Genomic DNA, 23,513 nt, shown 5'->3' with positions numbered 1-23,513 from the left:
TTCAGCGAGGGAACGTTTCCCCCCCCGCGCTCAATAGTGTTTAATCTTCCACTCGCTTCAACACAAATCAGTAGTGCAGCAATATAAATACAACGGAGGAAGTTAGAGCCTTTTGGCTTGAGTAGCTCAGAAAAAAAAAAAAGAAAGAAAGAAAGAAAAAGCCAGTGAAACGAGTCTTCCAGTTTTTAAATTAAACACAAAGAAAGGCAACAAGCCGCCCACCCGGCCACGGAGGAGCAGCGGCATCCTTTGTGCCTGTACGAGGTTCATTTCTGCCCCAGGACGGGGGTGCAACCCATGGAAGCAGCACAGTGAGATAAAGCAGCGGGTACGGGGGGAGCAGCTCCACACCTGACCCCAGCAGGGAACCACAGCACTCACCAGGCACCGAGGGTTCCCTTCTCCACTGCCTGCAGGACTCGGTGTGTGCTCCTCATGCTGCACCGGGGGCACGCGGGGCTGCCCAGCTGCAGTGACACCAGGCCACCACGCTGCCAGGCACAGGGCACAGCTCTGCTGGGAGCTGAAGGTACCAAGCCCTGCTTGCCTGGGCCGTGCAAGTTTTAAGGAAGGGAAACCCAGAGCCTTTCAGAATGGAGAGGTGGTTGATGTTCAGGCTCACGGAAGGCTTAGGGACCAATAGAAAACGCTGGGGCCGCTGAAATGCATCGCAGAGCTTTGGAATTAAATCTGCCATGAGACAGAGGTACCAAAGGTGAGTGTCCTGTCCCTGCTCTGGTACTGAACAGGAGAGCCTGCTGCAGGAGGAGGTCTCCTAGCCCAGCTGATTACCACAGACAGGTCAGCTTCCCCACACTGAGCAGGCACTGTGCCATCCCAGTGAGAAAAGCCTGACCTTTATTTAGGACGGCTACAACACCCTCTCCTACCTGCAAGCTGATGCAGCACGGCCACAGCGTTTAGATTCCTCCTCCTCTATGCTACGAAACAGCCAGTGCTTGTGAAAGGACAAGTCTAAATTAAAATAGTGCTTAAACCACTAGGGAAGGTGGAAAGGAAAGAAGAAAACGGACAGCAGTAGTTTGTGGCGAGCTGCTGGAGCCTGGAGGGAGCTCAGAGCGCAGCCTGAACAACAGCTTTGACCTTCCTGCTTCAAAAGGCTTCCAAGGCAAAGGTCCTGGAAGCCCACAGGTGCTTCCTCTGCTGCAGTGTGGGGTGGGTCCTGCACATTCACAGTTGCTCCGCGTGGCTCTGTCCTTCCGTGCTCCAGATGCCAGCTCTGCCTTTCCTGACGCTTCGCCTGTGGTTCACAGTTGTCTTCTCCTCCCTTCGATTTCCCTTGCAGTTCAAATTCAAGTACAACCAGTTTTAACTGAACGAAAAGAAACCCACAAAGTTATTTTCTATGAAACAAGTTAGCAGCTGTAGTCCTAACCAAACCGGCCTCCAAAGGCCTTTGTAGAACAGGGACGGGAGTGGCCTTCTCCTTCCTACTGAGCTCCAGCAAAAAGGCCACCTGAAGGGAGCTAGAGGATTTCCTCCCTCTGGCTCTTGGGTTTTGGTGTCACTTGTCCGTTGCGCAAGGAGCCATTCTGGCTTCGGAGCAGTTTCCCTTTTTCACGGTCAGGCCACGTGAAGATGGCTTCGTCGCTGTCCAGCTCCGACTCTGAGTGCATCAGGCTAGTGTTGAGGACCTGGGCTTTCTGTCTGCCACCTTTGAAGGAGAGAGATTCCCAGGTTAAAGCTACCTTCAGGTCTGGACAACCACCACCACACCTCACTCCATTCTCTCTGCCTCATTTTACTGTCACATCACAGGGGCGGCCTAACCTGACCTCCCTGTATCCGACCCTCATCCCTTCACACGCCGAAGCCAAAGTGATCCTGTTTCAGAAACCTGAAGGTCACGCAGCCATTCCACGCGGTGCAGGGCACAACACGTGGGCAGGGAAACAAACCGCGTTACCAGGAGGGGCTGTGAGAATTCGTGGGATCTGTCTCCCTGACCTTGCTCGAGGGCATTGCCTAGAAAGCTCTCTGGGGGCTATTGGCTGTGGTGAAGAGAATATGCAGGTGTGCAGGAGGAGATCGCTGCGCTCTTACTGCTCTCATCTCCACTTCTCCTGCCTGCAAGGGGAGGGAGATAAATTAAAGGGCTGAATTTAGATTAATGCACAAGGACGGGAGAGAGGCATTTGCTGATATTGTCAGCAGAGGAAATATTTAAATTTAGCTTTTCCTTAATGGAGAAAGGAAAGGAAATGCCCCCTGGACATATCTAGAAGGAAAAAAAGACTTCAGTCAGCAGGCAGCCCTGGAAGAGGCAAGATGGGTTTGGTTACCGGGGAGCAAATGGTTGAAGCACGTTTGCTACAGAGTGCAGAACAACAAACCCTTTACTCAACAGCGGGGCTCTCCTGTGCGAGGTGACAGGTGGACAGATGAAAGCAGAGTTGGGTGCTGAGGAGGAAAACCATCCAATTTTGTCTTTCCAGAGTATCCCTATTTGTGCAGCTGGGATAGCCCAGCTCTCAGAGGAGTTATGTGACCAGCTCTGTTGCTGCAGTGCCCGCCAGTGCTACCATCAGGCACCGTTCACTTTGCTGGAACACTATTACATGGGATAACACTATGATGAGCAATTATTTTCCACTAGCAAACAAGGAGCAGGGACTATTTTCCACTCCTCTTTAAAGCAGGGCTGATGCTCTTACTCAAAACGTGCATTCCAGCAGCTGAAGCATTGCCCAGCACTCGGTGGGGCTGTGCTTTGCATACACCTTCCCACTCCTCCCTGCTCTCCTGGTCAATCAGCAGGTGACAAGGGCTGGGTTCTGATATCAGATACAACCACAGCAAAAATGCTCCTGCCTGAAATAACTCCGTGATCTTTGCAGAACACCTGACAAGCACTACTCTCCAGGACAGCAATGCGGGCAGGAAAATGCTGGCTAAGAATGCCAAAGACAAGTGATTGCCCTTCTGGAGTGGGCCAACGGGCCCACAGCCACACAGAACACTGTGGACTTCATTGGTCTCTCTCCTAAGAGAAGCATTTCCAGCACAAATTAAAGGCTGGGTTAAACTCTCAGAGCCTCATGCCCGCAAGGACAAGCACGGATACATTTATGAACAAGTAATTTGGAGTGGGAGAACGTGAGGGCAGATACGAACAGCACTCTCTGCAGGCCACCAGGAATGCTCACGTTGCTTGGTGTCCTTTTGTTTACCAGTCAAAGTCAATCAGTTCAGTGAAATGCTTAAAGACACTGCATTCATGCTCAGCCTTGCCAAGGAATTGCATGCTGGCAAGAAGCAAACTGACTGAAACAGAGTAACAGAACTACTTGGAAAACTTGAGAGCAGGGGAAACAACAGCTAACACCCAGCTTTGGACTTCTTGGATCAGGTCAGTCTCTGGAGTGCTTCTGAGCACCCACTTCGTGATGGGAAGCAGAAACATCAGGACTACAGCAGTTTCAGCCCCAAACATTTAAAGCAAAGAGTTAATTAACTTGATTAAATAGCCTGACTACAGATCTGAAACAAGCTGAGATCTTCTGAGACTCATCCATCAGCGACTAGCATCGTGTTTGTTTCACTCTGTGGTTTTTAAGTCCACTGAGGAAGAGTGTTCTTAGCAAGCATTCTGGAACTGCTGAGCTCTTCCCTCTCATGTTTTACCTGCTTTGGGATTTGGTTTTAACTCCAGGCTTTCTTGATCCGTTGCATCCAAAATCTTGTATTTGCTTTTTCTTTTGGATTTTCCTTTTCGTCTAAAGGGGAAAAGACGGAATTAAGAGGCAGGGCACTTCTTAATAAAAAGTTGGCAGAAAAAAAAACCAACACTCTGATCTTCAAAGCCAGAGTACTTGCTTATTTCAGACTACGTTAACATCAGAAAGCAAACATTAAAAACATTGCTTTAGTTGCACATTTACAGGCTAATCCAAGTCTCACTTCTTAAATGAACCCAGAGTTTTAGGACTTCAATGTTCCACTTGAAACACTGAGCAAGAAAAACTAACATCACAGGGCTAAGCAGAAAACCTGCTGGGACTCTGGGTTTGAAACTCTTTCACCTCCTAATGCAGCCACTTGGCTCTGAAGCACTGATACAGTGGGGGTTATGGCCTCAGTCCCACCTCTTGCAACAGCAGATCACCATCCAGGATAAGATTCCAAAGGCAACCACAATGACGAAAGATGCAATGATCACATACAGCACACTCCACTCTGAAAGCAAAACACCCCAGAGATAAAGACGTTTTGGCAACTCATACAGCTGACAGTGTGCACTTTAGATGGCTACTCTCAAGAAAAAAATAAAAGGCAGGCTCGACCTTTTGTGGAATTACAGAGGCTAGCACCCATCCCTGGCAGGATCTCTTAAGTCTCCAATGGAAGCCAGAGGCTTGGGACCTGGTGTGCACTCTTTCTGCACAAGTTTGCCTTTTTTTTTTTGTCCTTTGTTTTAAAAATCTGCTTCCCTGTGGCAGGAAATCCCCTATGGGATCACAGTAGCAAAGGGGCATAACTTATAAACTGAGAACGGACTCAGCTCTCAGCAAATGTTCACCAAGAGGCTCTGAAGAGGAGTCACTTTCCTATCCACTCTTTCCTATCTGAAGGGTGAGACCAGGACAGGGACCACCTCCTTGTGCACGCACGATGTCAGAGATACTGTGAGCAATCAGGCATCTTCTACACAGCGTATCTCGGGCCACAAACACTGTTTGCTTCCTAAAGCTGAGCAAAGCCAGGGAGCTTTCACATACCACAGTTACTTTCGCCATCCCCCATCTGCACCTTGATGAAGTTCTCCATCCAGAAAGGGTCGCAGACGCAGCGCTTGGTGAAGGAGTCACAGCGTCCGTGCTCAGAGCAATTCAGCTGACACGCTGGGGACCAAAGGCAGCAAGGTGAGCTCAGTGACCCACATGTGAGGCAAAAAAAGGCTAAGGCAGTTCCATATGGTCAACCCCAATGAGGTGTTGACCCAAATCCAGTCGCTGTGCAGTTCATCCCCTTCGCTTAGCCACAGCTGCGAGCAGGAAGTGCAAATGTAAGCATCTAGGCCTGATGCCAAATGAAGTCCTGCTTCATTAGCAACGTAACACACGTAACACGCTAAGAAAATTTTGCTCTCTTGCAAGTATCCAAAAAAGAGTGCAAAAAACATTAACTCGTAGCACAGCGACTCTTACTTACTGACTGTGTTAATTTCTAGTGCCCGGAAGATGAGGAAGTCTGACTGCTGCTTCCGTAGTTCATTTTTTAGTGTCCAGGCTACTTCCCGTCCTTTGAAGATCTGATGGGGGGGCTGGTTCTGTACAAAAAATACCATCTTCGTGCTGCAAAGTCAGACAAAAATGATTACCTGCTGCTTCTCCAAACACCAGGCAGAGTCGTTCTCCTCTGCCTGTCATTACAGGGACTCGCTCAGAATCACGAATTTATTTGATTTATTTGAAAGCTGAACTTCTGGTAAACCTGATCTACCATTGGGACACCTGATCCAACCATATCTTCAAAGCTAGGGCTGGACTGTTTTTCAGTTTGCTGACAGTTTTGTCAAGCCTAGTTTCAAACATCTCCGAGCACAATTTTGCATGCTCACACTAAATATGGAAATACCCAAGCTTTATGGTCTTGCTGTTTTCATAATCTCCTCCCTTACCACGGGATCCTTCGACCTCCAGCACCCTCCAACAAGCCCATGGTAACAGACTGCTGTTAATACTGAGATACGTGGCCTACATGCAAACTTCCACTTGTTTAAAAGAGACCAGCTGCAGCTCATTTTAAACTCAACTGTAACCAAAACCAACCTTCCATTTTCTGTTCTAACAGCGATTACACTGTTTCTCAACATTTCATTTCACATTAAATTCAACTAGTTGTGTAGGCAGAAAAGCTCTTGTGGACCGTGCACCATCTCCAGAGGTAAAGGACAGCCAAGACCTGCTTGGCAACACGCCTCTTCTGACCCAAGCAAGCAGAAACATCAATTTTACACAATGTCTTTGTATGTTCTGGCTTTCCAATTTACTTCCCAAGGGAAAACAGCCCTTTGTTCACTAAACCCTTAAGCAATTCCTCTCCCCCTGCATTCACAGACAAATCCTACCTTTGCTCAGTGTACGGCTGGATCTTTTGCACAGTGATGTCTGAGTCCAGGACTCCCAGCAGAACTCCTATCTGGCGGATAAACATGCCCTTCTGCCTCTCAGTCAGCTGGCTGACATTCACATCCAGAATGATCTCCACCAGGTTGTTTTTCCTAGGATCTAGTGAGAACATAGATAACACAGACCTTTAGAACTTCTATTTAACAGACCAGGTACAAGTCAGGTTTCTAGCATCTTTCTGGTCTGAATCCGAAAGTACAGAATCTCACTGTAGGAAGGGGTACACGTCTATGACCCTCAAAGGTAATGACAAATGGTAAGAACCAGCCTCCAAGAACCACATAAAAATATGATTATTTTCCCCCAAATTTTTGACCTTTTACGCTTCTGAGCTGGATCTAGAACACACAATTTTATCACAGTACATAAACCGTACCCAGAAAAGCAGAAGGCTAATGCACTGTAGGCAAACGTGGTACAGCACAAAAACCCACTCACCAGGTTTGACTTCCACTGTGGTCCTCTCCACATCACTCTCTCCTTTGGCATCTGTTACTCTGAGATGGAATGTGTAAGTCCCTTCTACCAGATTGGACAGGAGAAGGACCGGATGGTGGTCTGAATTATTTAAGACCTCCTGGAAGGCAGAGCAAAGAGAATATCAGTAAAGGAAGCATCAAACTAGCACGATGCTTCATCATCTTTAAGGATTACAAGGTAGCCAGTGCAATGGTCAGCTTTATATTTCCTCAGGAGCTGTCAGTGCTCCCTCTCACTGACTTCTGTGATGCTGCAGGATGCCATTTATAAAGGAAACGTTACCCCAGCTGCAGGGCTCCCCTCATCCCGAGTCCACAAGTAGCTGACAATTCCCTTATCGTCAGAGGATTTTGATCCATCCAACTCAGCTGTATTTGTAGGCAAGGTGATGACAACATTCCCCGCAATCTTTGCAACTGGCGGCTTGTTTATCTCTAAGCAAACAGAAAGAAACAATTGGAGAGAAATCTGGTAGTGCCCAATGAAAAATGACTGCCTTAGACCTCTACTGTAACCCAGAAATCCCCATCTAACACTGGTGGAGAAAAGTGCAATTAGGAACTGTGGGAATCAGCGAAAAATACTCCTCCTCCAGGAAAGGGTAGACACCTAATTACAAAGGCAATTTCAGTGCTCTGCACTTTATTCTTCATCCATTCCTCCTAAGTTTGCCTCTTGCTCAATTGCTCAGAGATAACCTGGGCCCCAGGCAGTTCTGTGTATGGCTGGACGTACCTTCTTTGACAATGACGTTGACCGAACTTTGGCTCTGCAAGTTCCTCTCATCTTTAACTGTAAGAGTGAACTCATATGTCCCAACCTGAAGGCCTGTTACAGTGGCAATGCTGCTGTTGGCATTCTCCAACTTGACACCATCTGGTCCCCTAAACAGAGGACAAGAGGATCAGTTTCAACGTTGCACAGAGCATGGGAACTGACCTCAACACAAACATGAGGCTCGTGCAGAGTTTGCAGGGACAGAAACACACAGTTGCCTGGAAATACGGAGTGCATGGCAGAAAGCAAAATTATTTTCTCCAGTCACAGCAAGGAAATCAAAAGAATAAAGAGTAACATTCGCTCTAGTCAGCGGTGAAGTTTGTCATGCCTGATGTGACAAGGATTTAAGACAAGAGAGGTATATGTGGCGTGTCTTGCTTGAAACTAAACACCCAGACACTTGCAGAAGAATGGGCTGGAAGATGATACACACCGTGTTTTTTCCCAAAGATAGGAGACTATTTTCTGGTCATCTGAGCTCTTGCTGCCATCTAGAGTAGTGCTGTCCACAGGAAGAGTTAATTCTTTATCAGGACCAGCATCCGCCTTTGGGGGCTTATTGTTCTCTGAAAAAGGATTGCAGTGCTTTTTATACATATGCCAGAAAGGTGGAGCATGCTCCCCAGTGCTAAGAAGTTCCTCCAATACTATACCCTTAGTATACTTTCTGCCCGTTATTTCAATCTTACACTCAGACAAAGTGAGTCAAAAAGCAGTTCAGAGTTCAGATCAGAGTTTTATTGACACATCTGCACTAAAAGGTAGATTGATGAAATCCAGGAGTTTTCACTTTTGATTCTCATTCTCTAAGCACTGCTTCACTTTTCCTGCTCCTGTCCCCCAGGACTTAGCACTGTGAGCTGACACAGCTCCCAGGAAGTACAATCCTGCCATCACAGCTGGATTAACTAGATGACATTGTGTAAAACAAGACAACAGCCTAGAAAGGCAATATCTGTAGAAATTTTCTTAAGTTGGTTCATCAGCAACATAATATCCCAGAAAGGTCCTGAATTACAGAAGCTTTTCTGGAAGCATCAGAAAGCTACTACAAGATCTAGAGTATGCTGACAGAATGATGCTCACCTGGAACTTAAATGGCAAAAGCAATTAAGGGCAGCTTACCTGGCTGGACTATCACAGTGACCTCTGCAGTGGACTGGTGCCCAGCAGAATCAGTCACTATTAGCTGGTAAGTGTAGTCACCTTCTTGCATTGCAGAGAGCTGCAGGACTGGTGTCCTCACCCCCTGGGAGAAAACATATTAACGTACTGAGAAGATTCCCTACACCAGTGATTGTAGACCTGAAGACTCTTGTTTCTAAAACAACTATTACCAGCAGATTCTAGGTGTTTATTATTAACTCCTGCTATGGGACCAGAAGTCTGTGCCACTTCTGGGAATCTCAATGCCATCCCGACTCTTGTTTTAGTTAGCTAAAAGATGACACAGTCTGGCTCCACACCTTTGGATAGCACTTAAGCATCCATACTATATCACCATTGATTTAGCAATCACTAATGTTCTGAGGAGTCAGCAACTGAACAGACAGAAAACACATTTCCCTAGCAGTCACATAGGTTAAAGTGAGATACAAGCTATGCTGAGACCTGCTATATGGAACAGCAGAATCCAAAGCTATCAAGTTCCCATTTCCCTTAATACTCTACTCTCAAGCAGTAATTAAAACTACATTGCTCAAGAAAGGAAATAGGATGCCACTGAAAAACAGTGGCTAGACTGGTGCGTCAGCTCAGCCATAAGCCAATACCATCTTTGTGTGGATTTAGTTCTAAGTATTTAATCATCATTTAATTATTTCTCCAAAGATTCTAAGAAACATTTGCTTGCAGCCATTTAAAAACAGCTTGACTACAGGAAAAAAGAACAGCTAATGAGTAATCAGAGATGAGTACAGGAGTCCTGCACTGACCTGCATCTCCATCACCTTCCCTTTGCTGTTAGGGCTGAGCAGCCACTCGTAGCTGACGATGCTGTGATCATCAGTGCTCTGATTGCCATAGAGGGTAATGGAGTTCTGAGGCAGGGTGATCACTTGGTTTGGGCCCGCGTTTGCCACCGGTGGATAATCCACTGCTTTGTTCACAGTCAAGTTGGCAGTGGTAGAGTTGCTGGCACCATCTGAGTCCACGACTGTTAGACTGAAGAGAAAACACAAATAAGTGGGAAAGCAACTAAGAGTCATGAGCATCAGAGCAGAATACAAAACAGTGGCTGGAGTGAAACGAAACGCACAAGAAAAGCCAGAAACTTAAGACACTTGAGGACAGTATTCTTTCTCCTTCCTCTAGAGTTGAAAAAACACTCTTCGAGGCACACGTGCTTTTTCAGAATAGCAACTTCACTAAATGCTTAATTACCAACCTCCGTTTTATTTTAAATAAAATATTATTTTAAATAGATCTGCTAATGTTATGCAAGGATAGAACAGCAAAACGCAGACCAAAGCATCATCTTACACCAGTGCTACCAATTAAGAATAACAAGCAGCTGGATAGCCCATCTTTTCTAAAGTGAAAAGCTATGAAACCACCTGAAAAGCTAGGTGTGAAGAGCATGTCACGAAACAGAGTACTCTTCCTGTTTGTTTGGAAAGCAGGCTGACACTGCAGGAACACTGTACATTGTATTCTTAGGGGACAAGAACTGAGGAAGGTATAACCTACCTGAATGTGTAATTCCCAGGAACCAGGTTGGTCAGTGTCAGTATGGCAGTGTCACTAGAAACCTTCTCTTCCCGCAAAGGACCCTTCAGTTCTTCCCAGTGATAGCTGACAATTTTATCATCATCCGTGCTTTCTGTTTCAATTACAGAAGGAAAATGGGCATACAAGGAGTAGGAAAACAATGCTTCACAAAATGCAGACGTTCAGTTCCCCACTTCAGGGCTGGGCTTAGTGAGCAAAAGCATTTTTGGTCCAAGCCCCATCTCCATTACACTCAGATACCCAAAGTGTCTGCTCAGTTTCAGAGGTACGTTTGAATATCCTTAATCCCACATCTACGTGTTGAGGAAAGAAAAAGAAAACCAAACACAGAACCAAAAAAATACAAATAAAATAGTGCTCGTCCTGGACAAGTCAACCTGAACGTATTTAAAGAAACTCCTGAGAAGCTCTAGTGTGGGCCAGGATCATTAGAAGTGACGTGTCAGCTAACCATGATGTGAAGCTTAACACAAGAGGCCAATTTTTTTGATTAAGAGCCTTTTTTTCTAGGAGATTCACTCAGGCCAGTATCTTCAAAAGCAAACGTGGAGAGGTGCAGGTGTGTGGGCACGTGGATTCCCCCCTCCTAGCAGGAGAAGCTGATTGTTTTCACTAAATTTACCCAAAAGGCCAGCCCAGAACCAAACACAAAGAAAGCAGGCACACTGAAGTATTTAAAACAGGAGGTACTCACGGCTGCCATCAATAACAGTTGAAATGGTTGGCAGTGAAATCTCTTGGAACTGTGGGGAGACAATGGCAACAGGAGGCCGATTCACTCGAGGCTCTGCAACAAAAACTGAGCTGTTACAATGACATCTACAGGCAGATCATGATACAAAGCCCTAGCTGAGAACTCTGCAAAGCTACTTTGCTTCTGGGCACTAGGAGTAGCGAGCAGAATACATGCTGCCCGTCATCTTCCCTCTCCCCAGCTCTGTCTATTCCTTCACACCCTGCAATCATTCAACTGATAGCCCATGAATCTAGGAGGGGAATCCAAAACGTGGAGCAAATGTGCTGTGCAGCTTCAGGACAGCCACTGATACAGACAGACAGCAGAGATCTGCACTATCTCCGACACAATAATTCTTGCTTCCAGCAAGTTATGAGCCAATGCAGGGAAACAGTGCTAGTAAAAGGGACTAAAAAAAGGGAAGGAGAACTGCTGCCATGCCTAGTACCCTAGAAACGGCTGCAGTCCATCAGTGCTCCCCTACTGAGATGAGCATTCAAGCACAGACAATTCTAACTGAGGAGCACCTAGAGCTTCTTGCCAAAGTTCAGCTGCTGCTCTGAAAAATGAATGGTTTTGATGCATGCTGCCAGTTGCAGATTCACTGCTTATAAGGAAACAACAGTAACAGCATCCAAAGAGCAGCTACATGCTCTTGCTCATTTAGGGAGTACAAGAGCAATGCCTTGCCCACACTGGCTCTGGAAGAAGTCTTGCTGAAGCGTGCAAAATAAAGTCATCTTGCATAAAAGCAGATGCAGAACCTGTGGATCCCTCCTTACACAGCTTATCTAAAAAGTGAGACCTAGTGCACAATGCTGTATCTACACCAGCTCAGCTACAAACCACAGTTTTAAAAGCATCTTTGATTTAACCTGCCTATGGTTTGGAATGCTATTCTTTATCAGGACAGGGAAGAAAAGGAGCTTCAAAGCCCTAGCTTCCTTTCATTTTCTGCTCTTGCTGCTGCTATATACTTTTCACCTGGTTACATCTAGCTTCTATTGCAGCAGAGGTCTTTCAGAATGAGGCACTTGCTAAGCACTTTTGTATGAGTATTCCAGCTCTTGCACTGGGTGGCTGGCCTGCATGCAGTATAGCAAATAGCTGTGTGTATTAGCATAGTTTCACATTTCAGGAAAGGACTTAACACACGTACGTACACACTGAGATCTCAGCACAATGAATTGTCATGATGTTAATCTAAGGTCCAGCCAAGTAAGCAAGACAGAGAGATTTGAAGTTCACAAAAGATGCAATGACGCTGAACTCACTTGGATTCACTGTTACATTCACGTAGCCCTCTCCATGTGCATTCTCCCCATCAACAACAACTTTGAATTCATACAGACCAACAGTAAGCTGGAAAGTAAACACAAACAATTATTAACCTTCAATCAAGACAGCAGAATCACAATTTGACCTGGTGAAAAGTCAAGTCACCATGCCTTGGTACTGTATTAGCAGCATAAAACACACAATTCTGCTCCAAACTATGCACACAAGGCAAAGCATGGCTTCCAAGCCAAGGTGATACTACATACATTTTAGTTCACAACAACTAATCAGAAACTAAAGACTAATATTTCTTACTGCCACAGGTGACAGGTTTGTCAGTCAAGCTTGACTTTCTGTCAACAATAAGCAAACAGAAGAGTTCTAACAGATTAGTTCAGGTTGTGTGGCCACAGGAATCTGTACTAGCAGATTACATTTGAGATTTACAAAGCCTGCATGTAACAAAAAAAATAAATCTGTTCAAGTGTTTTTACAAAAAAACGTATTTATTCTCTTCCTTCTAGGGGACACGAGTCAGTTTGTCACCCTTTCATCAGTGCTGAATCAAAATGAGGAGGACTGGGTGCTGGACAACAGTCATGCTATCTAAAAGGCTGAAAACCTGACAGGGACAGACGTGCTCCTTTAGAAGTGCTTTTCTCTGCATGCCATCACAATTAATGCCTGCACATTTTGTTCTGAGTGCAGAAGAATCCATGATGCTCAAAGGAATGTCCCATAAAAACAGAACTGTATATTCATACAGTATTTAAAGTCATTCTCTTGTTAAGAAACCCCGTGTGCAGAAACCAACAATCCTTTCATTCCTTTAGAGCTTGTCGAAAAGCAGCAGCCAGGGACATGCTAGGAGGTATTCCACTGCTCTAAGCTAATGGAATCAGCACATCCTTTTAGAGAGCAGTACAAGGCTTCTGACCTAAACAGACCACTGCAGTGTTACAGTAGTAGAAATAGTCACAACCTTTTGTTCATGTTAAATTGTGTCATTTTCAGTTTGACACATGGCATGCAGGCAGCGTTTAGATGCTGAAATCAATTTCTCCCCTCATTCCAGAGCAAGCTCCTTTTTCCAAGAGACTTAGAAGAGGGCTGGTAGTGAAATGTTGGCTGCTTGCCCATCATGCTATTTCCTATTCATTGTGAAATCACATATAAGTCTCTCCTGGCTGCCAGGATTCCTGTCTTCTCCACCTGGCATTCCATACAACAGGACATCAAGCAGCAAAAGCTTTACCTTAGATAACTTAAGGGTCTGGGAGTGTTTCCCTTCCATTTCTCCACTGTAGTCTTTCGGATGAGTAATCAGTTCCCACTCGTAGGAATAAGTGGTTCCTTGAAAAAATAACAAAAAAGAAAAGCTCCAGAAGTTAGTTTTTAAAAGACTGCCTTTCTGCCATGCTAGAGAAAAGCAAAGGCATTAAATATTTACAAGGCCCATTCTGCTGCATGGAGAAATAAGACTGCTTAGAGTTTGGACTGCAGCTTTTTGGGAATATACCCAGGAAAAGAGACAATCTGTGCTTCTCAACACACTTACTCTACAGCCAAAAGCCATCTCTCTGCCTGTAAGGCATTAAAGAGCTTTGGAACAATCACAGCTCAGGATGGTAACAGAGAAAAGCCTTACTGTGCCCACAGATCCTGCAGGCATGACATAATGCCAGCTTCTGAACAGGAACACATCTCATCTACCCCTGCTGCTGTGCACCATGTAACTTGCTTGCCTCTACTCCTGCTGCTATTGTGGACAGAGCTATAAACGTGAACTTTACAAATACCTGTGAATAATTGGTATGATGAAATGAAAGTGAATAGGAAAGTATTCCTCAGCTTGTCAAAGCCCCCAAACAAGATGATTTAAATCACCAAATGAGAGATCATATGCTATGAGAGGTTGGCATGTACCAGCAAGTATCACCAATAGGTGCTGAAGAGTTGCTTCCTCACCTAGCACTGAGAACATGCAGCATCCCAAACCCAACAGAACGATCTCATGGCACCTTCAATGCTTTTGGTCTCACTGTTTTCTGTGAGAGGCAGCATATGAGATCACAGCACAGGCAGAAAAATGTTGTACATGCAAACTGCTCTCTGACAAAAGACACTTTCAAGATTGCCCTTATTTAATGCTGTTTGTAAGGCCTGTTTGTCACATCACCATCACCTGCCCTCAGCAGAATCCCCAGGGAAGCCTTACCAGGTGGTGGCTCAGGCAGCACAAACGCATTCAGCTGAACTTCATTCTTTGGCAGGGTCACTTCTACGCTGTCTCCAGCAGAAACGACCAGCTCCTTCATAACTGAGAGGGAGAAAGACGGAATTGAAGGAGAAACAGAATCATTAGATGCGTACATAAAAACCACCTTGGCTTCAGAGCCTGTGGGATAAAAATCAGCAGCAAAAGGCTGTATTTTGTAAACATCTCATCACTCAGTGTAACTCCTGCTTCAGGTTTCAGTCTCATTGTTAAAGCACAAGCACTAATGGGCAAAATTACTCCATCACCTTCGCCTCTTGGCAGATACTGGGCAGCTCCAGCTCCTTTTCTGAAGAGCTGAAACGTGACCCCAGGCCCTGCACAGGGGCCTCTGCTCAGTCAGGTCCAGCAGGATGTGAAGGGTTTTTTTGCTGACAGGTTTTTGGCAGAGAACCCAGCTGCAGTCTCATAGCAAAGCAAGACAAACATTGCTATCTACCAACCTGCAATTTCAGATCTTTACAAATATATGAAGAATCCGAGGCATTTCTTAGTTGAAAAACTGCTTGGGGGTTAAGAGATTTTCTAAAATCTGCATAGCTACAGCACTGAGTACGGGAACTCAAAATACAAACCTGTTCCCTTTGTTTATATTTTCTTTTTATCCTTTTCTTTTCCAAATAGGAAATCACTGCAGCATTTACTATGACATTTCCTTCAATACCATTTCAAATAAATTGGCAGATAAAGAAAGCTTACTCCTTCCTAGTTTGATCCCACCAATGTTTCAAAGATAGGTACCAAAAATAAAGAAAGACATGGAAAATATCAGTAAACATTTAGCCTTTCTTCCATCCATTTAATAGCTATTGGATTTAACCAGTTAACTAAAAGAAAACAAATTTATCAGATCCTTTTTCCCCTCCTCTCAATTACTCCACCTCCTGAGATTTTATAGCCCCATCAGTCTTTCAGCTGCAAAGAGTTCCAAGGCAAAAAGAAATCTGACCTCATCAGAAAACAAACAGAGAAAAACCCAAAACTCCTCTTAGGAAAAAAATACCCTTCACGTGATCATCTCTGCATTATTTAGCAAAACAAGGAGGCCCTGGCTATGCTGCTTTTCCAGCACAAACCACCGAAGATATTTTGAATAAGTTTTCCGGTTTTAGTTGGGTTTAAGTCCTTAAAAAGAATGCTAACTCGTTAGCACAGGCATCCAATCAGCTTCCTGCCTAAAATGTCCTTGGATGCAATGTTTCCTTCACGCTTTCCATTTGTTTCCTTGTAAGGGAAAAGCAACCCTAAATTCAAAAGAAATTCAGAAAACTGGATTAACTGAATTCAGGGCTATCACATGGCCAGTACACATCGGTCAGTGTGAGCACACATCCTCACGGGATGAGCTAATGGCCTGTGTGGGCTAACAGAGCTGCCCAAAGTGCGTTTCTGTTTTCATACATCTTCAGATGTTTGCTTTAAGAAATACCAATGTGAACAGAAATGCCACTTTGCTGCAAAGCACAGCACGGGCTAATGGCCAAGCACGCTGCTCTCTATGTGCACTGACATTTCAGAGATGGAAGAGAATCAGATGCACTCCATTTTGAACAGACATTAATTAAGATTTCTGCTGAACCTGATCGAGAGCAACGTGTCACAGCTGCTGAAAGAACGCTTCCCATGACTGTGCCTCACACCACATCCCAACTTGCACTTTGGGAATGAAGATATCACAGTTACTTTCAAGCTGCTCCTGGAAACACACCCAATGGTCACAAGCAGATTTACAAGGCCAGTATCTCCTTCCAGGACCTCATAAATTAATGAGGACCAATCACTGCATGCACTAATATGTGTCTCAGCATTCTTCTGATGGTACCACCATTAAAATACCTCGTGTTTTTCAGTGCTGCAATGGTTTCTCAAGAAAACCCAAAGAGATGAGGGATCCCTGCATGCTCTCACCTGGTGTAGTCGCAGTGGTACTCGGCGGCGCAGCGCTGTTTGTCTGGCCTGGAGAAACACTACTATTTGTGGGAACCCCACTTGGCACAGAAGTAGCAGCCTGCATCTTCGTTGTGCTTCTCCCCTGCGCAGGGCTGGTGGTGGGCAGTGTATCTGAGGAGTGGGTTTGGACGAAAGCATCATCTGGCAGCTCAGGCTTCTCCGTCTTCCCAGCAGCTGTCAAGCCCAGTGCCACAGGACTGGAGAACGTAGCCAACACTGGTGGCTCTGGTGCAGGTGTTCCTGCATGGGTCTGGAAAGGAAAGAGTAGTCTTAGTTGAATTGAGCTCTGAACATCAGTTCTGTCCCGCTGTGTTTGTTTCACAGAGGATCAAAATTCCATTGGATTGTTCTATATACTGAACTCCACCAAAAGTTGCATCACTTCTGTTTGGGGGATCCTGAGAAGCCCCTGGTTTGTTTTTCCCTGTAAGGATGATGTTTTACTGCTTCTAAAACGTTTCTCCCTGTTATTCCACAGCAGAGAAACCATTCCTAGCTCAGTGAAACACCACTTAAGACCTCAGATCTAAGTACAGCAGCTGAAGTGTCACTGCTGCTGACGTGGCAGACACGACAGAAGATTCGGGCTCAAAACTGCAACGAGCAGGACTAAAAGAACAGAGAGGGGGAATAACACAGGAGCAGAAAACAAGGATCAGGAACCGGGGTTCATTTGGGGCATTTATTTTGGCCACGTCTCCCTTTCACTAAAGCTGCGCAGTTGGCAAGCACACAGAGGGAGGGCTGCGATGGCATTTTTATTTAATAATCAAATATTTTCAGCCAGATGAAATTTATTCCGAATCACTCTTCAAAGCAAGGTGGCCTGACATGAACGACCGCCTCAGTGCATGCCAGAGGAGACGCTGCTGGGGCAGGGATTGGAGCCTGAGGGCAGAAAGCTTGCTCACATCCACACGGGATGAACCGCTTTATTGAAAATAATCAAAGTGGCAGGAACAATTTCCTTTCTTTCATCAGAAAATTCCTTGGGCAGCACCCAGCCCCTTTCCAGCTCATCGTCCACCGGGCTGTATTCTTGACAATCCACCTTCCACCATAAAGTACACGTGTGCAGCACATTTCGTCGTGCTAACCCTATTGGGGGAACATCTGCTAAATGTTTGCAATGGAGCAACTCACTGTTTTCGATTTTGGAAGTGTTTTGGAACTGGATTGCCCACCACTGCTCCCCAAAACAGGAGCTGTTCAAAAGCTCACACTGGAGGAAACGTTCTCAGGCCTTTCTGCCTTACCAGGCTTCTGGCATTCAGTCCAGGAAACAAGTGCTCTAGATTATGGTGGGCAACATCCTGCTAGCAAATGGGCCGGGCTTATAAAATATTAAATGCTGGTTGTAAAAATAAAGCTATCCTGCATGCACTGGAACAGCCAGCAATGGAGGCACTGAAGGTTTCTCTGCAGAAGCATTTTTTGCTGTCTCAGGCAAATAACTTCCTCTCTCTGTATCACAGTTAGCCTTCCCCAGTCACAAAACTGAAAGCATTGCCCCACGCTGCTCTGCAGCAGCAGCCTCGAGACTGGCAGCTATGCAACTGGAGATACTGGCATACTCTTGCCAAGTTAAGATGAAGTCAGAAAAACTTTATGTGAGCTCAGCAGCCGGGCAGGAGCTCAGAGACACTCAAGACTGACTGCTTCAGGAAGGCAAAGAAGGGGAAAGCCCCCGTGACCGCACACCGCTACCGGGAACCATTTTTTGCTTCGCGAGAATCAACCCCCACGGGCTGCAAGAACAGCTGTCACAAATAAGGCATAGCAGCTGCAGCTCTGCTTTGCTCAGTAATATCTTCACTGAGCTGGATGCTTCCTTGGGACACCTTTAAATGCCTAAAATACTTGACAGTTAAGAAAGACCCTCTTCCTCCCAGAAGTCTTCAGGATGAATTGACAGCCAAATGTCTGTGTACAGCTCGAGATAGATAAGCTTTGCCTGGGGCAACATAACAGTCAAAAATGCCTCTGATGCTTTTAAGCTGAGACATTTCTTATCTTTACCCAATAACCCCGAATTCTTTAAAGCAAAGAACAGAAGATCTCATTCTCGGGGATAGATGAGGGGAAGACTAGAAGTTTGCCAGCTGTCCTATCTTGTTAGCTTACAAAACAGAGAAAAGTGGCTTACTGGCCCAAGAGAACGTGAGTGTCAGGCATTTTTTATTCCAGCCTCTAACTGCCTTTGTCCTGGGACAAGTGATCTCTCCCCCTGCCTGACAGTCTTATGTCTGCAGCATTCAAACAGAGCAGCTACGTGCATCAGAACCAGCACTCCATGTACTTTAAAAGAAGAACACCCATGTTCAGGAATTCTGTTTCATCCTTCAACTTAAACGGGCCTTTCTTTGGTGAGAGTGGTGTGCATATACAAAACAGGCTCCCTGCAGCTTAGATTGCATCTTCAGCTGTTTGCTGGCTCTGTTGCAAAAACCCCATTTTAAAGGCTGCAGATTTTGCTATGATTTGCCTGCAGGACTGCTGCAGTGCTGCTGCAGCCCTTCTCGTCAGCAGTGCTGCACTTAAATACTTCTGACTGGCTGTGACATGCACTGCCAGATTCAAAAACTGGCAAAGTATTTTGACAACAAGGTGGAAAGATTTGGGTTCCTGGCAAGATATCACTCACTAAAGGACAAGCCCAAATTTCCCTTCCTCAGTTAAGGACTGACGAGCAGGGTGCACTGCGGTTTACCTTGGTACCCTCCCCTTCCCCCATCTCTGGCACTACAGCATGGGTGTAGTAAAACCACAAATGAATGCTAGCTGCAAATTAGCAAATGACACTGCAGATGGCTATGGAGCTGTCAGAACTGTGAGAGGAAAATTAAAACCCAGTGAGGCAATGTCTTCCTAAAACAGTCACCTGACCATTCCCCACATCTCTAGGGGAATCCTTTTATTTTCTCCTTGCCGTGCACTCCATATTCTCTTCCACTTCAGATGTTTGATGCTCCCAAGCATGCACTGCTTTGCACGCAGTGATTTCCTCCAGCTTCCACCCTACCTGCCAAATCTGTGTTACAAATGCAGCATTAGAAGCACTGCATTCACCTACTGAAACAATGTACCTGATCAAATCTAGCTCGGATTAAATTCTATTGATTTCACCGTGTGTGTAACTTTACTTATTTTGGCCCCAAATCGACCCAGCTTGGAAAAATCCCTACTCTGGCATCTCCCTCCTGCAAAGGCTGGCCAGGGCCCAAGCACAAAGCCTTGAATGTTGTATCCTTGGCCTAAATTAAACTGCTCTCAGATCAGAAATGTGAGGACAGCTGCATAGCTTGACTTATATTTTGCTGGTGAAAGTTGGATGGTTTGCTAGCCAAGGAATTAGCCTAGGGCCAGGCAGAATCAGCTTCAACTCCACATTCCTGTTAAGGTGGTTTTTCTTAATTCTTCCTCAAAAACTGTATTCCTAAACCTCAGAAATGCAGTTGCCAGGAATTGCATCACAGCCAGTACCTTTTAGTAAGAATTTGTTGTGATGAACCAGAATTCCATTGGAAGATGCAGATTTCCTTGCTAGCAAAAACCAGTAAGGTGCAGGAAACCCATTCCCCCCCATACACCCTACAATGCACCTGAATGACAAAGGGGAGTGCTTCTACAGATGGGAAAATTGGATGCTCAGCAATATTCACCGACTGATTAATCCATGTAATTTAATATTTGCAGCCCATTCACTGAGGCACTGAACAGTAATAACATGAACACTCAGAATGCAACACACTACAAGCTGAACAAGCAGGGAGATGCAGCAGACATTCAAGAGCAAAAGAAGTCTCACCAGAGGTTACATGCATTACAAAGGAGAGAGCTGGGTCACTGTGCAAATCCCAAATATGAGATGGAAAAAAAATAGTAGGGCAGAAATGCTGCAATACTGCAGGGCAGAGGGAAAGGTGAACTCTACAGTCAGCCTTGAATGCTGCGAGGTGCTGGAAAATCAAACATTTGTAAAGTCTTGGTGCATGATTTCAGGCAGCAGCAGGGCTGCCCTGCAGCTCCACGTGGTGCTCCTTGGCTGCTCTCCACATCCTGCTCTGCGGGGCGGTGGCTCGCTCCGCTCACAGCCCCACCTGGAACCAAGATTTGCATTCAAGGGAGAGAAATAAATTCAGGCATTTCCAGAACAGGAACACAGCAACAGGAAAAGGCATCGGGCTACAACAGTGCCAAATCCTGGAGACGAGGCAGGAGATATGTACAGAAGAGTTTCACAGAGCAGGATTCTTCTTGTTTAACCATCATCATCTGTGGGTTTTTTTTTGGTATGTGTTTAAAATATATATATATATGCTGGCAGATTTAAAAATACAACCTTAAGACTAACGTCTAGATTTACTAGATTAACGTGGCACATATTTGGAGCAGAGACTGAACTGGTTTCATTCAACCAATGCCAACGTAAGCTTTTGGGGATTTGAAAAACTGAAAGCCTTCAAAAACAGAACAGAAAGTGAAGATGCCAACTCAAGTAAGCAGGCTGAGATAGGAAACCCCATGCATAAAAGTCTATAAATAACGTACCTAGCTGCCTCAATTCAGCACTCCAAAGAAAACAGTTCCTTTGATTTTGTGGATCCAAAAAGGTACTTTACTGGGTAACAGTTTTCAGCTCCCAGGTGCTTCCCACTGACATCACCACTATCACATCTCACTTGACCGGTATGCTCCATGACTTTATACAAAGTGTAAGCATGATTATGATTTCCATCTTCCTTCTCAAAGACAGTTTATCCCAAATAGGAAGAAGTGGGGAAAAAACTCAACCCCTCACTCCTCCCCCCCCAAAAAAAAACAAGCAGAAAATGAACCTTTGTCCTTGCCTTGCTGACAGAAGGCTGAAAACAGACATCTAGAAAGTTATCCTGTCATTTAAACAGTCCAAATCTATATAAAGCAAGAGCAGGAGAGTGACAGCTGCCCAAGTTTGCCCCACTGCAGTCCCAGCAATCATACTCACCTGTGGGAAGCCAACACTGTCTGCATCACCAGATCCATTCACATTATTGCTCTTAGGAGGGAACGGGCTTTTGGTTTTCTGCTCTTGTGGATTCTGCCCATTTTTCAGCGAGTCTTTCTTTTGATTTGGATGGGCCCCAGGAACAGCCCTGTCCTCCCCTAGGTGCTTCAGTACTTGATCCTTCAAGTGCTCTGTGTCACTTCGGCTGCTTCTAGATCTGCTGTCTGATGCTCTGGCTGCAGCCTCATCACTGGGGCTTGCTGCAGTGTCCCCTTTCAGGAGCTGCAACCTGTTATTTGCCAAGCTCCGTTTCTGGAAAGACCTCCACAGTCGTTTTTTCCCCTGGACTGGGCTGCCCCAGTCTAACCACCTGCGAAGCCAGGTCTTCACGTCATTTTCCGTTTGAAGCTTTAAGAAGTGCTCAGTGCTTTTGGATTTCTTTAAAAACACCAAAACAGAATCAGAAGCGCCAGTCCTGTTCGCCTGGCACGTGGCAGGCACAGTGCAGTTCACCTGGATGCACATATTTTCCAAGAACCAAAAGGCATCACAGGCAGGGCTCTGGCAGCAAGCAGCCTGACAGGACTGCACAGTGTGAAAGCCTTCCAGAAGCTGTAAGTGATGATCTTCCCATGATCCCAAACGTCCACCAAGCAGGATCTTCCCTGGCTCACATTTAGATCCGTTCCAGTTTGCATCTAGGAAAGAAGGAGGAAAGACAAAGACAATTCTCAGTTTTTTAAGGCAGTCGACACTAAATCCTCATCACTATCGCCAAGACAAAATTAGTGTACTCTGCCCATAGCCACCCTTGAATGAAGTAGTAACAGTGCCTTGCTTCACACTATAAAAGCAATTATCTGTCAAACATGTTTTTTATTATTCAAGTTACTTCAGATCTCAGACTGGGGGTAAAGCAGCAATTGCTTTACGTGCAGATTTTTTTTCTTCTAGCATGAAAAATCGGAGTGCTGGCAAGGATCAATGGATTAAAGGCTTCCAAAATTCAGAGCTCTGCGGATTAAGGACTCCCTAAAAATAGACTAATGACCTATGGGACTGTTACACTGTGCTGTGTTCAGCATCCAAGGGATAACAGGTTACTGGAAGATTACTTTACAAACTACACCATTGGACTTTTGAGTGGTGCAGCTGGAGTCCATGCTCTGGACCTGGCTCCCTCCCCATAAGGACCACAACACAAATGAGGAACTTCTTTTTTCCCCTGTTAAAATAAAGTAGTCTCAATTTCCTTTCTGTTTTTTTTTTTTTTTCCTATTTTTCTAATCAAATGTGGAGCTCACAAGCAGTGGTCAGCCTCCATCTCTTGCAACAACAACCCTGGGAGACTCTCTGTGAGACTGAGACACAAACACAGTGTTTTCCACCTTGGTGACTTTTATCATTTGACTTCAGAACTCGGCATTCCTGCCACGGAGGCACTTACCTCACGCTGTTGATGTGGCAATGAACTCTGATCCTCTGAATCACAGTTAATACCCAGAGTTGGCAGCACAAATTTGCTGTGACTTTCCCCCTCGTCCCCAGTCCCCAGTATCTTTGGGATAACATTATATGACCAAAGAAAGCGAGCAGCAATGACAGATGCATTTCACTGTAATCCAGTTATCACAAACATCTCAGTGGGTGTCACAGCTCTTCTGTTACTCATCATTAAAGGCTTTCAAACACATTAATTTTGTTTACCCAGAGTGGATTACACACTTGTTCAAAATAAAGGCTGATGGCCATTTTCATGTTCCTTCTCTTGCAACATCAAGAATTTCAACCCAAAAAGGGAACTCACGCCACGTGGAAAGTTACGAGACAGCAGAAAGAAGGAAGAAGTGTTATTTATAGCTTATTTCTGAGGCCAGCACAGCAGAGGCAGTCCAAAGACAAGGCTCCAGCAAGCCAGCACCAGGCACAACAGAAGGCACCTGAGATCTGTGAACGAGTCACGAGGGACCAGAGCTCTCTGCAGGTGTCTGAGCCCAGAACTGCAAAAAGGAGGGGAAGCTCTCCACTTGAGAAACTGCGATCTGTGAAATATTGCATATGTTCAACAGAAAGAGATGTTGACAGCAGCACCTTTAAGATCAGCACGGCAGTTGTCACACTTCATCAGCACAGCATTTTCTT

At 45.4% G+C, this 23,513-nt stretch overlaps 1 protein-coding gene across 3 annotated transcripts in view; it reads right to left on the bottom strand.

Annotated features, from left to right (window-relative positions):
* KIAA0319L (KIAA0319 like) overlaps positions 1–23,513 on the bottom strand; it is a 33,569-nt gene continuing 10,056 nt past the window's right edge. For 2 of the 3 annotated variants that reach the window (XM_021375496.1, XM_021375497.1), the window contains exons 3-21: positions 21,372–22,069; positions 16,343–16,634; positions 14,375–14,476; positions 13,412–13,509; positions 12,153–12,240; positions 10,837–10,929; positions 10,101–10,233; positions 9,347–9,575; positions 8,538–8,661; positions 7,846–7,978; positions 7,368–7,516; positions 6,915–7,066; positions 6,591–6,729; positions 6,092–6,251; positions 5,173–5,315; positions 4,740–4,862; positions 4,107–4,197; positions 3,646–3,737; positions 1–1,675 (exon numbers count right to left, since the gene is read on the bottom strand). In XM_021375496.1, coding sequence (XP_021231171.1) covers positions 1,488–1,675; positions 3,646–3,737; positions 4,107–4,197; positions 4,740–4,862; positions 5,173–5,315; positions 6,092–6,251; positions 6,591–6,729; positions 6,915–7,066; positions 7,368–7,516; positions 7,846–7,978; positions 8,538–8,661; positions 9,347–9,575; positions 10,101–10,233; positions 10,837–10,929; positions 12,153–12,240; positions 13,412–13,509; positions 14,375–14,476; positions 16,343–16,634; positions 21,372–22,069 — 3,227 coding nt within the window. In that variant the 3' untranslated portion in view covers positions 1–1,487. The remainder of the gene's footprint in view (positions 1,676–3,645; positions 3,738–4,106; positions 4,198–4,739; positions 4,863–5,172; positions 5,316–6,091; positions 6,252–6,590; positions 6,730–6,914; positions 7,067–7,367; positions 7,517–7,845; positions 7,979–8,537; positions 8,662–9,346; positions 9,576–10,100; positions 10,234–10,836; positions 10,930–12,152; positions 12,241–13,411; positions 13,510–14,374; positions 14,477–16,342; positions 16,635–21,371; positions 22,070–23,513) is intronic. The other variant, XM_021375498.1, reaches the window with a different exon arrangement.

This window comes from Numida meleagris, chromosome 22 (assembly GCF_002078875.1).
Source record: "Numida meleagris isolate 19003 breed g44 Domestic line chromosome 22, NumMel1.0, whole genome shotgun sequence".
Taxonomy (NCBI): Eukaryota; Metazoa; Chordata; class Aves; order Galliformes; family Numididae; genus Numida; species Numida meleagris.
Note: the sequence above shows the minus strand (reverse complement) of the source record. Positions and strands in the feature narration are given on the sequence as shown.